Consider the following 14023-nt stretch of genomic DNA (forward strand, 5'->3'; position numbering starts at 1 on the left):
GATTGGGATTGGGTGCTGCTGTCCACTGAACTCAGGGGGTCAGAGGTGGAATTATGGGAGAAATCAGGAAGACACACAATACTGCCATCATAGTCTTCATTCCTGGACATATTTCCTCTATAGACTGGGCATGTATTTATAAAGTGCTAGAACAGCAGCCAAAAAAAAAAGGAGGTTCAACATTAGCAGGGAAAATAAATACTTTTTACTCAGAAAAAGTGTTAAAAAGGAAAACTTTCTCAGACACAGAATGAAGCTGAAATCCCCAATACACCTTTGTACTAATAGACAAGAGATCATTAAATAAAGCAGGATTGTGTTCAGGATCTTCCTTATAGAGCAGAATAAAAGCTGCCTGACATCCGGGTAGGCACGATGGAACAGTTCAGTCCCCCAAGATTCACAAAGGAGAAGTGTATATTTTGTATGAGGTATCATGTCCTCTTTTCCTTTTTGCTTGGAGCGGTATTTTCATCCAGATGTATTGTTTTGTCCCATAATTTAGCTAATTTGTTTGAATAAATGGTAAATGTTGCCTTTTGTCTTGTTTTTGTTTGTTTGGTTCAATTGACAAACATGAACATTAAAAAAAATGGTGTTACAGATTCTGACAGCCACCCTGAGGATTTCTACCTTTTATAAATATCAACGAGAATCCCAAGGTGAAGAACTTGTATGTACCTTTTCATCATATGCACAGCTAAATAAAGAGTGTTGGTTTGCAATTTAAGCTTTAGATAATTTCTAGTTTTGGCCAGGTATACACATAGAACAGCATGCCCCTATCAGTTACTGTGGCATTACTTGTGCCCCCCATCAGTCACTGTGCTAGGAAACGTACCATCCACAAATAATTGCAAGTAATTCTGAATCCGTATTATACCAACTGTGCAAGTAATCATCCCCACCCTCAGTCGATTCATGCCCATTCATTTTTTGCAGTACAAAATCCGTGATCAAGCAGTAATTATGTCAGTGATTGCACCTCTGGAGACTTCCTCCTCCAATGCCCTCATTCCTATGCTGTTTCCTTTCTGTACCTCTCCTACTTCTGAACCGCAATGTCTGTGCCACGAATACAAAACACTACCTCATCCTTGATGGCTCACTGACTATATGGCATTACGCGCCCATCTCCTACTCACCATCGCACTTCTCCAATACCCATGATTCATCTGATTCGGTTTACGTTCTCCCACCATTCACCTCTACTAATTCAAGGTCCAACTTTTCCTTTCCCAATCTATGCCTTTGATCAGTACTAGATCTGTCAAAAAACTGTTACCAGATGCTGATCCTTAGGCTCACAGATGAGATTTGCTTAGGGCTGGCTTACAAATCATGTGCTGCCTATAGTTCATGGTGCCATTCCTCACGGCTATAAGACTGTCTTCCAAATTCAATTAAAAAAAGCTGGCGGGTTCACTTTCTTCAGATTCATGTTATCAGTACTTAAGTTTCCTGTATTCTCCATTCCTGAATGTGTGCCCAACCTTGTAATGAGTATTCTTCTTACGAACGTAACAACGTCTCCATTCAACTCCAAAATCTGCAATTTCATAGCCTAGATGGACTATGAGCCTCCATTAGTTGACCATTCTTGACCATTTATATGTCTGCCTTGATTGTCTCATTGGATAGGAGTGAAATCTGGATCTTCTTCAATGCAGCTATGGTCCCACACAAGCAGCTGGACATAGCATCAATGCCACCTTTCCACTTTTCCAACCACTGAAATGCATGTACCAGACCCACTCTTCTGACCCTACCACCTCGCCACCCTCTTTCCCATCGAGGTGGCTCTCAAAGAAGCTCCCTGGATCAAGACCACTCTAATAACCGTCTACAAGCCTTGTAGTGAAATATTCTACCCCATCCTTAAAAACCATTGGAATTCTTCAGCTTGATGAACACATCTCTTATTTTTAATGGAAACGTTTCACACGCCAGGATCGTAGGTGCCCTCAACCCCTAAGTTATACTCAAGAAACAGGACCCCTGCCACCATTTCCAAGTCATGAACAGGTTAACAAAAGAACTTTCTTGCTCGGTTCAAAGAACTGCACTCTAGTATGTAAGTGGAGGTTCACTACTGAGCTAATGGGCAAGCTCCTCTATAACTAACAGCTAAGTTTCAATCACAAATGCGAAGAAGAGGTACACCCTCCCCCTTACAGCTTCAAACTACTTTCTGAATAAAATCTTCAATCCACTGACTATATTCCACAACTCGGAAGCCGACACAACACAATCACATTCCTTGTAATATTTCTGTAACGCGCCAGCCAACAACTTGATCAAAATAGCAAGGAAATTTGAATATTACTTAAGCAAACACATATCTACCCAGACAACAGGTCAACTCATGAACCAAGTTACTCAAAACCCATTCAAGTACAATATCAGTAGCTATGCACACATCAACACTGAGATGCTGTTCATGCATCATTAGCTCCCATGTCAGTGTTTATTTCTCATCAGAAATTTTAAAAACCTGTCATGTTTGCACTCCATGTTTTGTTCGATGCTTTAAGTTTACAATTTAAATAGTTAAGATGCTGATGGACACCACCCACCTCCTGCTGATGCTTTCGATAACCCAAACTTTCCAATTGTCCTACTGACTATTTCACAAACTATTTTCACAATTGTTTTTTCAAATTCAAAGCAAACCGTCACAGATGTATACATGACAATCAAAACATTTCACAGAGGACATCAGTTACACACTGAGTAGCACTGTTTTTTGTAAACTTTGGGTCCATTTAACATCCTTTGTTCATTGCACTCATATTCATTTACAAACAACATTAGCGTTCCGTCAACATTTACAAGCTTAGTAACAATACTCCATCATGACAGTACCTGAAAGCCACGTGAGGGGTGCTTGCAAAGGCCTCAACCACTGGCAATCACTTACCCTACATATATCAGTCCATCATGGTTTCTTATTCCTGACTCCAGACAGACATCAACCATTTGCAAATAAGTCTTGGTCCTGCTCCAATCGGAACAGTTCAACTCACACTTCCAGGCCACACTCCTGATGAATGCGAACACAAACAGCCTTGTGGGACTCATTGGTGAGGTGCAGTGTGGATACTATGCCACAGAGCGCACAGGACAGCTGGCTGGTCATGCGCATTGCACTATAGGTTTCAAACTACTTCTGGATTATAATTTCAAAATATCCAAAAATATGTGCTGAGCCAGTATCTATGTGCAAGTGGGCGTTCAAGACAGCTTTCTGTGATCATCTTGCCTGTGATATTTTTCAGTTACTTACTTTTTTTATTGAATGGTGTGTTTAATGTCAACTGTCCTAATGCAACAGTAACCAAATTGCACCAAACAGTCCATATCTGAAAGTAATCAAAGCATCAGTACAATTCAAAATCACAGTTCGCCATCTTAATCAACAGTGTTCCATGTTACATTTAAATCTGCTAAGGGGCTACTAACGTGATACATTTAACTTTTTCACTTTGGCACCAAATAAGGATTAGGAATAGCAGTAATTTACACTAATAACTGTCCAAGGTCAGGAAAAAAAACCAAAGTAAAGGCTTGGCTTTTGCACAATTAAAAATGGTTTAAAAAGGAATTCTGAGCACGCTACCATTTTATTTAAGTTTATCAATTTTAGGTCAGGCTTCAGTTCAGCCATTGGCTTGATAGACTGTCAATCAATCTCGTCTCAGGCCAGTGGATTATTCATCTCTCGCCTAATGCTATTCTCTCCATCTGCCTCCAGGCTTGGTTTGAACTACATAAGAGCCTACTTTACACCTATATCCCTCTCTGTCCGCTCCCAATGGTTCCCGCCTATACATTTTGCTCCTGCGTGCTAAGGTTGAAAGCGTAGGCACATTAACCCCTGATCTATTGACTTTGGCAGTGCTAGTTAGTGTGTGTGGCTTGCTCAGGAGACCAGCTACTGAACCTGACCACAGTGAGTAAAAGTTGACAACCATTACTCTGAACTTTAGTTTCAATTGTTTTCTACACACCATTGAACATCAGAAGGTCTGAACAATGTGCAGGTCCCAGCCGAGGTGATAGAAAGATAGAGATTCAGTCAAAATAAGTTTCTGGGTCACAAAACAAACCAATACTTCACAAAGGAAAAATGTACGCCAAAAAGAGGACTTCATCAAAAGGTGTTGTTCAGTGTGTAACATGATGTCTAGTTAGTGAAGTACATCTATTGATACGCAAGTAAAATTTAATAACGCGTCTAAACATACACAAATGACTCAGTTAAATTTAACTACAGGAGTGAAAGTTGTTTGCAAGAGACTACGGCAGCACAGTACTTGGCAAAGTGGCTTGCCCTTGTGCTAGCTTGTAAGATATTTTGGCATTGATCCTGTCACCAAGAGATGTTTTTTTCTTCCAGTAATATCCCCAGGGAAGGTTCCAGTGATGTACTTCCGCTAAACTCCTTATGTATAAAAGTCCCTTTGGTTTATGAATTAAATGATCATGTCAAAATAACTTTAAGTTTGCATTTGTGCATATTTACATAAACCTGTAAAATATTTTTGGCACTTAGGCTTTAGGGAATATGAAGAAGCAGAAAAAGTGAGAAAGGCTGTAGGAGTCCTTACTGACGTGCTTGATGGCGTGACCCACTGCCTTGAAGAGCCGCCGTACTCTGTCCGCAACCTTCTTGCCCTTCAGCATGAGAGCTTTCAGCTTGTCCAGCACACCTGGAGAGAACCAAGGACCATTCTGTCAGTGGAGAGCACTAGATCCACCATATACTGATTTATGGACACAATTATTCAATTTACAATACTTTTACACACCCAAACAACAGTGTCTAACATCCACGAAATTCACAACAGAAAGGCCTGTGCTTGTGGTTGACTATGAATTAACAGGTGCCAGCTAGCTACATTCAATTAGGTCACTTTGCCTATTGGTCTCATTTCTTCTCTTAGCATAATAATTCTGTTGATAAACAACATTTCTCATTTAATCCAACTAGACTCTTCAGGCTTAATTCAGAGCTTGGCGATAATGGATAGGAGGGCGATATTTCGCTCACGATACTGGGCCAATGTTGGAGGAAAATCATTGGGCGGGCTATTCTCTGGATTAAGCAAGTCACCAAGATATTGGAGATTTCACTGCCCAATTTTAAGTGTGAACGTGTGTTTCATCACCTCTGAATTCTGAAGTGTAAAAAAAGCACATACACGCTATACGCAAATAATCGGCTCCTAGAAGTAAGCATGCCAAAGGCTTTTCATCCCTCTTACAAAAGCCAAAACATGCAGTTAAACTGTGACTAAAATAAGAAAGAAAGTCTTCTTGAATAAAACCTCACATCCTTAACTATATCTTATCTTTCATTTTTATTCCACATGACCAAAAGTATGCTAAACTGTTCAATGTAAACTCTTCAAAAATCAATTTCCTGTTTGAAAAACAATATCTTTCATACAATACACAACCAAACAATGTGGTATAAATATTAAATGTCTTATCCAGGTGCACAAGTGACATTAATAAATCATTAAACATTTCAGGTTACTGTGTAATGTTACAAAAGCCCTGAAGATCATTATTGGTTTGTTGTATCACATTAGTTATGCTATGTTACACATGCCATTTTAAACCCAGTTATCTCATGTTCTTTAGACCATCACCAACAGGCACTTATAGGGTGAAGGACACAACACAGATGGTGTCACAGCTTCCGTCACTAATGTATGTAAATCCCTCTAAACAATTATGACCATATCTAAATCATGGTTGTGTGCCTGATCCCACAGTTCATCAGATGGTAGATTCTTGAGTGACTTTCACAGATACCTCTCTCTCTGGACTGCTAATGAATGAGGCCCCATCTCACCCATGAGAGGTTGTGTGATTTTGTCCACCAGTTCTTTGGTCTGGTTCAGCGCCACTTCTGCGTTGCAGGACACGGACACAGCAGCACGGTTGAAGTTCACAAGCATGTTACACAACGGACCTTCCAACGCAAGGGTGAATGCTGCAAACAGGATGAAAGCCTTGCCCTGAGCTGGAGGAAACCAGATGAAACACAGGTTATCGCTGCATCCCTTCAAGGGGCATGTCTTCTTTCAATTTTGGACTGAATGCCGTTTAAGCCACTCAGCCCTAAATGGCACGTGTTGGTTTTATTTTAACAGTGAGAATGTTTGGCAGGTTAATATGCATGAGGGTTAACTTTTGTTTCTGAGTCTCAATGAGACTTACCACTGATGGTGTGGCACTATACAAGTCAACAGGTGTGAGCTAAGATAACTGAGGGAATGTGCTCTCTTACTAAAAATAAAGTAGAATAAAAATCACATGCATTATGAGGATGTGTGGAGGGCAAGAGAAGGTGATCTCTGTCCGAAGAAAATCATATTAGACTTACAATCCCTGAGAAATACAAGCAATAGTAATTTGTATATTTAAAAGGCCTTTGGAGGCGTCCTGCAGAACAAAAGTCTGACTTGATTTTATTTAGTGCCTCTTCCACTCCCAAGGGCATATTGGCACTGAAAAGAGAATCTAATAATGACTGAAAGTTGAATAGTGGGCAGAAATGTGGGAAGGACAAAGCACAGTGGGAAGAATGGATTAAAGATTCAGTGAGGTGAACTCAGACCTTTTTACTGAGGATTTGGATTACAGCATTACTACAAACCTTAGGGTCCAAAAAGTGAAATAAACAAGTGGTAGCAGACATCTTCAGACAAATGACTCCAGGAGAGGGTTTCAATACTGAATTGGCTGGGAAGCAATACATGGCATTAGCACTGAGGCCCTTCACCACCAAAGAGCTAATACGCTTGGTGCACCCAAGTGCCTTATCCACAGCTGGGAGTGATTAAGATAACAGTGGTGTGACTGGACAGTAAGGGTCAATAGGCACTGAATGGCATGCTAGTGATAGATAAGTGATTGAAAGCTAGTTTCTTCGGGACAAAAGGAGCTTCGTGGACAGATAGTGGTGAGCAATACAGGCTGTACGCCTCGGTCCTGGTAGACTACAATGGCTGTCTGACTCAGGACTGATGAACAACAGAGGCTAGATTCTTAGTAGAAATTGATAAGAGGCTGGGCAGAAAGGGCCAATTTATCTGTATGGGTGTGAATCATGATGTACAATAGAAATTACATTGATAGATCTTTGTTGAGAGTTAGGTTTGGAGGGAAGTGGGCAACATAGGCTGCAAGACCTCAGTTGATGAACAACTGATGCTGCCAGGATAGGGACTGGTGGACACTACAGGTTGCATGGCCTGGTAGAGGTGGACAATAGAGGCTGCATCGCCTGTGCTTATTCATCAATACAGGCTACTTTCTTCTGTGGTCTACAGATCTAACGGCTGCAAGGCCTAGCATTAATGTCAAACAGGGGATGCGAGGTCGGGGACTGAACAAATATAGAGACTACCTGTCTTGGGAGTGACTGACAGCGCAAGCTGCATGCCCTCTGTGGGATGGCTAATAATTGTACTTTGAGCTCCCACTGCCACTTACCTGAGAAGATCTGGGGTATCATCAGCAGCATGGTGGCCCTCACCTTCACAGAGAAACCCATTCCCAAGCCAACAAAGACACCAATGGTAATGGTAGCAAGCAGACAGTACCAGATGTTGTAGCTCTCCACAAACATGAGGATCAAACCATAGAATGTGGTGAAGAGGAGGCCAAAGACGAAACCACCAAAGCTGCGTATGATCTTCTTCAGTAGAGTGTCCTCTGGACCCTCGCGCCTCCATGTCCTCATCCTTCGGGCTGGCCTCATAGCCAACTTCACTCTGTCTTAACTATATTTCTCTCTTCTCCCTCCATGCATCCTAATCAGAGATGGTATAATTCTCTAGCACTATTCTCTGGAAACATAGTTGACTGCTGATACCAAGTCTGTGAATGAGAGGTGCAAAATAATTGTTAGAAATGGTAAATTCAAATAGAAAACAGGGAAATGTGATAAGAAGGTACCATCTTATTAAAAAAAGATTTTTCTTTGAGACGATAACACTTAATCAGAGAATATAAAAAAATAACAAAAAGGGGTCTAAATTGCTTTGAATTAAAAAACATGGAGGGGGGTTTCATGCAGAAAGCAACAATTCAATCAGAAATATGAATATTTCATCCAAAGCGTAATTAACACATTATTATAAGGAAGACTGAAATTAGAAAGTTTACTTTCTAATATGGTTCTCACTTTTTCTGGTATATTTTCCCACTTTCATCTTATCAGAAATCTCATCAAAAAGGAACATTTTCAAAGTTAAGTATACTTAATCAGGAAAATGGAAAACGTTAGTCGGAAGGTAAACTTTTTTTTAATAGAAAATGGACAGCTTTTATCAATAAATTTACAAATATTTTTTTTAATTAAAAATAATTTTAACCAGAAAAAAGGGAAAATAAGTTTAATTACAGAGGAAGGCAAATGAGGTATCTGCTGAAACGTCCTTCCGACGAGGAAGAAACCTGTACTCACAGATGAGGATACTGTATAGTCCCTCAAAGGAAGGAATCTGCTCATACTCAAGAGGAGAGATAACCCCTATCCTCCAGTAGAATGCCGCTCCCAATTACCACTATGAGAGGGAGTTTGCGTTGCTCTTGAGATGAGTTAGCTTCTCTTACCAATGAGCAGACGAAGTTCCATGACTTTACTATTTGTGTGAGGAGACTTCATTTACACTGGACAGAAGTCCCTCCTACTTGCTGCAGGAGGTTCTCCCTCGATTCAGAGGAGAAACCTTTCTTCAACTAACTGAAGGTGACAGCTCCTCACACGCCACAGGAGGATGTCAGTCTTACCCTCCAGCGAAGAAAGCTGTCCTCGTCTGCTAAAAGAAAGCCCATGCTCCCTTCAGGCTCTAGAGTCAAGCTTCCCTGGGAAATCAGAGGGAGCATCTCATGGACAACACGGCTCTCCTAGCCTCCCAAAGCTGGGAGCTTGCTTTACCTTCCACAATTTAAAGAAATGCGTTCTCCTTGACCTTAGAAAACAGAGTCATCTCAAATATCATGGATGGGCAGGTTCCATCCCTCAAAGGATTACACAGGTATAAAAGTAAAATAGATTTTACACAGACTTTCTTATTAAATGAAACAAATCTTGGACCTGGATCCTGTGCGCCAGACTTCCCGTTTGAACCCGGTATTGAATAACCTGTTGTGTGAGTCCGTGGTGAAGGGTCTTGGTATCCCACACTTCTGGGCTTCTAATGACACTGTTACTCACTTGCACACGGAGATGCCAGAGTTCCGGCGCCCTTGTGATGCACTCACCATTCTAGAGTCTGGGGTTCCAGTGTTCTGCAACATTAAGATTCTGTGGGAAGGGCTCATGTCAGAAGAGCCTCTGCAGAAGAAAATACAATAAAATAAAAATTCGCTATTACATTAAATACAATTCAACAATGTGCTTGGAGGCTCCCACCACACAAAAAAGAAAATCATGACGTAACTGCAATAGTGAGTGGGGTGTTGCCTTTCCCATGGTGTCTGTGTTCTACTGCTCAGTGTAATGTTGTCATGCAGTGTGGGGTGTTGCCCATGCCACCCGCAGACCTAGGCAGCTAAAGACATAAGGAGATGGAGGCTAAGCAGTGTGGTACATACAGTGGCGTAGCGTGGGTTGTCAGCACCCGGGGCAAGGCAAGTAATTTGCGCCCCCTAACCCTGGGCAAGGCAAGTAATTTGCGCCCCCCAACCCATGGATTTTAGCACTCGAGTCTCTTCCAAGATGTTGCGCCCGGTGCGGCCGGCCCCCCCTGCACTCCCCACGCTATGCCACTGGGTACATAGCCACTGAAGAGGTGTTCTTCCTGTGCTTACCACTGGTCTGTCTGGCTACCTATTGTGTACAGAATAAAGAATACATTATTTTCGGCATCCTATCTCCCAACTTTTCCATGAAATGTTAACATACATGTAGTGAAGTAACGTAAGGATAACCAACACAGTAATCCACTGTCGGTTCAACTGGGACACAAACTCTGGTTTCGGTTAGAGTGGCATCCCTGAAACACCCTTACGCCTCGATGTTTCTCTCCCCTACTCCAATCAAAAAGAGGTCAGAGGCATCTTGCACAAAGCAAAAAAAAAGAGAGACTCAATTATCAAGGAGGACATTTCCATGAAGTCCTCTACTGTAGCGTATATCAATAACGTCATAAGTATCCTTCCATATCACACAGACTCCAGGTGCTGCAAGAGACCAGCCCCTATCCCTCGCTGCACTCGTGTCCTGGCCAGCGTGGGCGGTCCAGATTCAGGTCCACTGATATGTCTGAGTTTATATTCCAGGGAGCCACAGACATGCCCTGGCACATTGAAGCCCCCAGAGCCAAAAGGTATTGGGATTTTCAGATGGACTACCTCTTTTAAAGCTGTTACCCTCATTGTATAAGCAGCCCATGCCAAAGGCATTGCAGAACCCCCAGGCATGCAATGAAGAGCCCCTAGGCAGATGTGGCACCAGTCACTAGGACCTCTTATCCCAGTCCTCAAACAAATCAACATTCCAGCAAGAAATCAAGCAAGATTCGTCGTTAAGATGGCATATCCAAGTTCAAAAGATGTTCATGTGCATTTTATTGCTTTTCACTGAAGATTGCATGCTGTATCCTGATTGGGTGAAACTGCAGGACTCTGCCATAATTAATCCGGGATCTTTCCATAGTAGGAACCAAATCACATATTTTAGGGCCATCAGTGGTTAATTTCCACTTGTGGTTGCAGGTGGTGGGAACTAACACTCGTTTTTGGTGACCTGGACTTATTTTTCATCATCAAACCATAGCAGGAGGGGGGCAGATAAAGGAGAAGGACTGTGGAAGTGAAAGATGAGAAAAGAGCGTCAAAGGGAGGAAATAGGAATCAAGACTAGCCAGCCTGGGTATTTAGCAACCTCTGCATTGGGCAATGCTAACGGCGGGCTACTAAGAAAAATTCTGACCCTCTGCACATATATTATTTTACAAATTAAGCACTTAGTACGATGAGAAAATCTTTGGGAATTACCTTTTGTCCTAACTCTCACACTTCAGTTCCCTTAGTTTCCAAGTTGCCTCTAACCTGACTTCAGTGAATCTACTCTATGAAATTATTTCTGCGCAATTCAAAGACTTTGCCACCTGGCAAGCAGAACAAGCAGAGGACTCCTGTCATACAAGCCCCACACATGACACAGACACATGCTGCAATTCCTCTCACAAACACCTGTGGTAGCAGGTGCCCCAATACTCCAGGCCCTGCACATTCTCTGCCCGCTAAAGCTGCAGGTCCTGCATATCTCAGAATCACTTGCTTTTTTTTTTTTTTTTTTCTCTCTCTCTCTCTCTCTCTCTCTCTCTATTTCTGACCAACTCTGGAGGCACAACTTGTCTCTTGTTCGCTAACACTGTATGTTCCTTGTAGCCGTTACCACTTATGCTACAGATTATATACAGGTTACAAAGTTCCCGCTTCTGTTCAAAGACTCATGCACTGTTCCCATCTACTCCCTTTACAGAGTCCTGAGCAGCATGGCTCAATGCCTGTCAGTCTTCTTCCCATTGCTCCCTCCATTTGACCTCTCTATACTTTACAGATTCTTCTGCAGAGCCCTTCTGAGGCACAAAGTCCATGTGCAAAACTCCCTGTTCGAAGGCATAGGATTGGGGAGGTTTACTGAGGCAATTCTCCATTTCTAAAATGGAGGTGTTTATACAGTTCCCCAGGCTCATTACAGCTCCATCATGGCTGCTGCAAAATCTCAATAGGGGCTCAGATTTTTTTTTTTAAATCCAGCGAGACTAGTTGCTCAGTGTATCACAACTAAGTGCACTAGCTCCTGTTGACTACGATGGTGTTCCACTTACCTTAGTTCTGTTGTGAAAAAGACAATACATGCATTCTCCTGTTAGCAGGTGCTGGCAGTTCTTCTAAGGAGTATCCATCTTCTGAAAGAAAATTCAGATGGTTCAGGGGGTGATTCTACTTCTCAAAAGCTCATTGGTCCCCAGATCAGCAGTTTTGCAGTGTTGAGAATCAAATGCAACGTGGAAAATAAGGTATTTATTGAGCACATGAAAGAGGGATCCAGCTTGTATAAACACGGGGCCTTATTGGGCTATACTAAGTACCAGGATTTACATCCTGAAGAAAGCTGTGGGACCCATATGGGGCAACTAAAATAGCTGTAACATGTTGCCCAGTGGAATGTGGAACTAATAAGTATCCCAAACATCCCCAAGCTATTTGTATTTTAATATCCCCATAGAACCTGACAATAAATACCACTTTGGAATATCTATGGGGATGTTTTGCCACGTGAGCTGGATCCCAATATCACTATAAGGAGATACAAATATTTCCACCCCAAGTACTTCTGAAATACTTTGGAGCACATCTGTCCCCCACCTGCCCCAAGCATGCCACCTAGGTTGGTGGGTGAGGGTCGGTCTCCATTTATTTATGAAACCCACTCTTTGCAATGGAGTGTATTCCTTCAAAACCTTCACAATGTCTGGGGTTACTATCATGACCGGGTGGTCAACTATAATTCCTAGTGCCTTGGAGGTCACAGTCATAGTATGGCTCACTCCTCTTCTTCATGATAATGGTTTGGATGAGAACCAACAGGCTGTAATGCCATTTGATTTAAACAATCGACAGAAAGTGAATGAAGTGGTCCACAGACATAAATACTTAGAAAATGGGTCAATTACCAGGTAAACCCAATGGAGCATTTTTATCTGTAAAAAGGTCTAATCTGAAAGTGCAGGAACCTATTTTACTGACAGTCAAATTACTATTGGATAAGGCCATAAAAATCACTAAGAGGTTTGAAGCAATGTTTCAAGGAATTATGCAATTAGCTCAACAGGCACAAACTGTGCAGAAAATGTGCAGAATGAAGATGGATGAATGTTAGCAGTGGCAGTGTGAAGTCTAAGTGTGTAGTGTAAGTGAAACATGATGAATGTATTTGCTAAAGATGTGGTCTGAATAGTGAAGTAGCTTCTAGGAAGACTTGCCCCACGGTCAGACAAGTGTGTCGTAAATGCAAAAGTCATTTAGCACATATGTGCAAAGGTAAGATTGTTGAGGTGACAAATGACAAAGAAGCAAGTAGTAATGTTTTAACTGAGAAGTTTGTACTAGAAATATATGTGGGTGGGACAGTGAAGAGCGACTTTCTATGCTGTGAAGTTTTTATTGTTCTGCATAAACCTAAGGCACTGGCTGAATCTGGTGTTAGATACACTTTGGTAAGTGACAATCTATGGTTAATGTTTGGTGACTTGGAACTGAAACAGTTACTTGTTACTAGTTTAGAATTTAAGGGAGTATGCATCCAGGCAGAAGTATATGCTGCCAAAGATAGCTCAGGTTGATTAGACTTTCCTCAACAAAAGGAGCTGCTGATGAAGATGGACCCCATCCAATCCACCCAAATAATTGGGTATGAGGATGTAATAGAGGATGAACGGAATGAAGAATCAAGGTGGGAATATCTATTTTCAAAAGTCACCTTTAATGCTTTCAACATTAGGTGAAGCCATGATTGATGATCAATCTGACTCTCCATCTAGTCTGCATGGGTTTTCATCAGTCAGGTAAGATGGGTAATGAAGTTCTTAAAACAAAAGGTGTACTCAGGTGGTGGACAGGGGCTCAGTGAGGCACCCACTGCTCTGCAACACCAGCCAGATCTACAACTCTGGACCATTAGTTTGAAGGGGCAGATACATATTAGTGATGTCACCATCTAAAACGCTTAAGTATAGTATAGACCAAAAATGGCATTGTAGAAGGGCAACTTATCTGACTACATATCCTGCGATGCAGCAGCTCTTCATCCAGGCTGGGGAAAACACGTAGAAATTTACCAACAATGTTCTGGGTTATGAATGAAAGTGGGTTCTATGTCCTTGATGGGTTTATGCACTCACACTAAGTCATCGTACATGCACTCTGTCACTCATTTTGGTACATGAATCCATTCATCCGTCCAATGAATCATTCTTGCATTCGCCAT

General features: G+C 41.8%; 1 protein-coding gene across 4 annotated transcripts in view; it reads right to left on the minus strand.

Annotated features, from left to right (window-relative positions):
- DCST2 (DC-STAMP domain containing 2) overlaps nucleotides 1-14023 on the minus strand; it is a 169225-nt gene that overhangs the window by 93449 nt on the left and 61753 nt on the right. For 3 of the 4 annotated variants that reach the window (XM_069218401.1, XM_069218400.1, XM_069218397.1), the window contains exons 2-5: nucleotides 9286-9358; nucleotides 7510-7896; nucleotides 5864-6034; nucleotides 4611-4712 (exon numbers count right to left, since the gene is read on the minus strand). In XM_069218401.1, the coding sequence (XP_069074502.1) occupies nucleotides 4611-4712; nucleotides 5864-6034; nucleotides 7510-7777 (541 nt within the window). In that variant the 5' untranslated portion in view covers nucleotides 7778-7896; nucleotides 9286-9358. Of the gene's footprint in view, nucleotides 1-4610; nucleotides 4713-5863; nucleotides 6035-7509; nucleotides 7897-9285; nucleotides 9359-11861; nucleotides 11943-14023 lie in introns of all 4 variants that reach the window. The other variant, XM_069218399.1, reaches the window with a different exon arrangement.

The sequence above is a fragment of the Pleurodeles waltl genome, chromosome 12 (genome assembly GCF_031143425.1).
Source record: "Pleurodeles waltl isolate 20211129_DDA chromosome 12, aPleWal1.hap1.20221129, whole genome shotgun sequence".
NCBI classification, from domain to species: Eukaryota; Metazoa; Chordata; class Amphibia; order Caudata; family Salamandridae; genus Pleurodeles; species Pleurodeles waltl.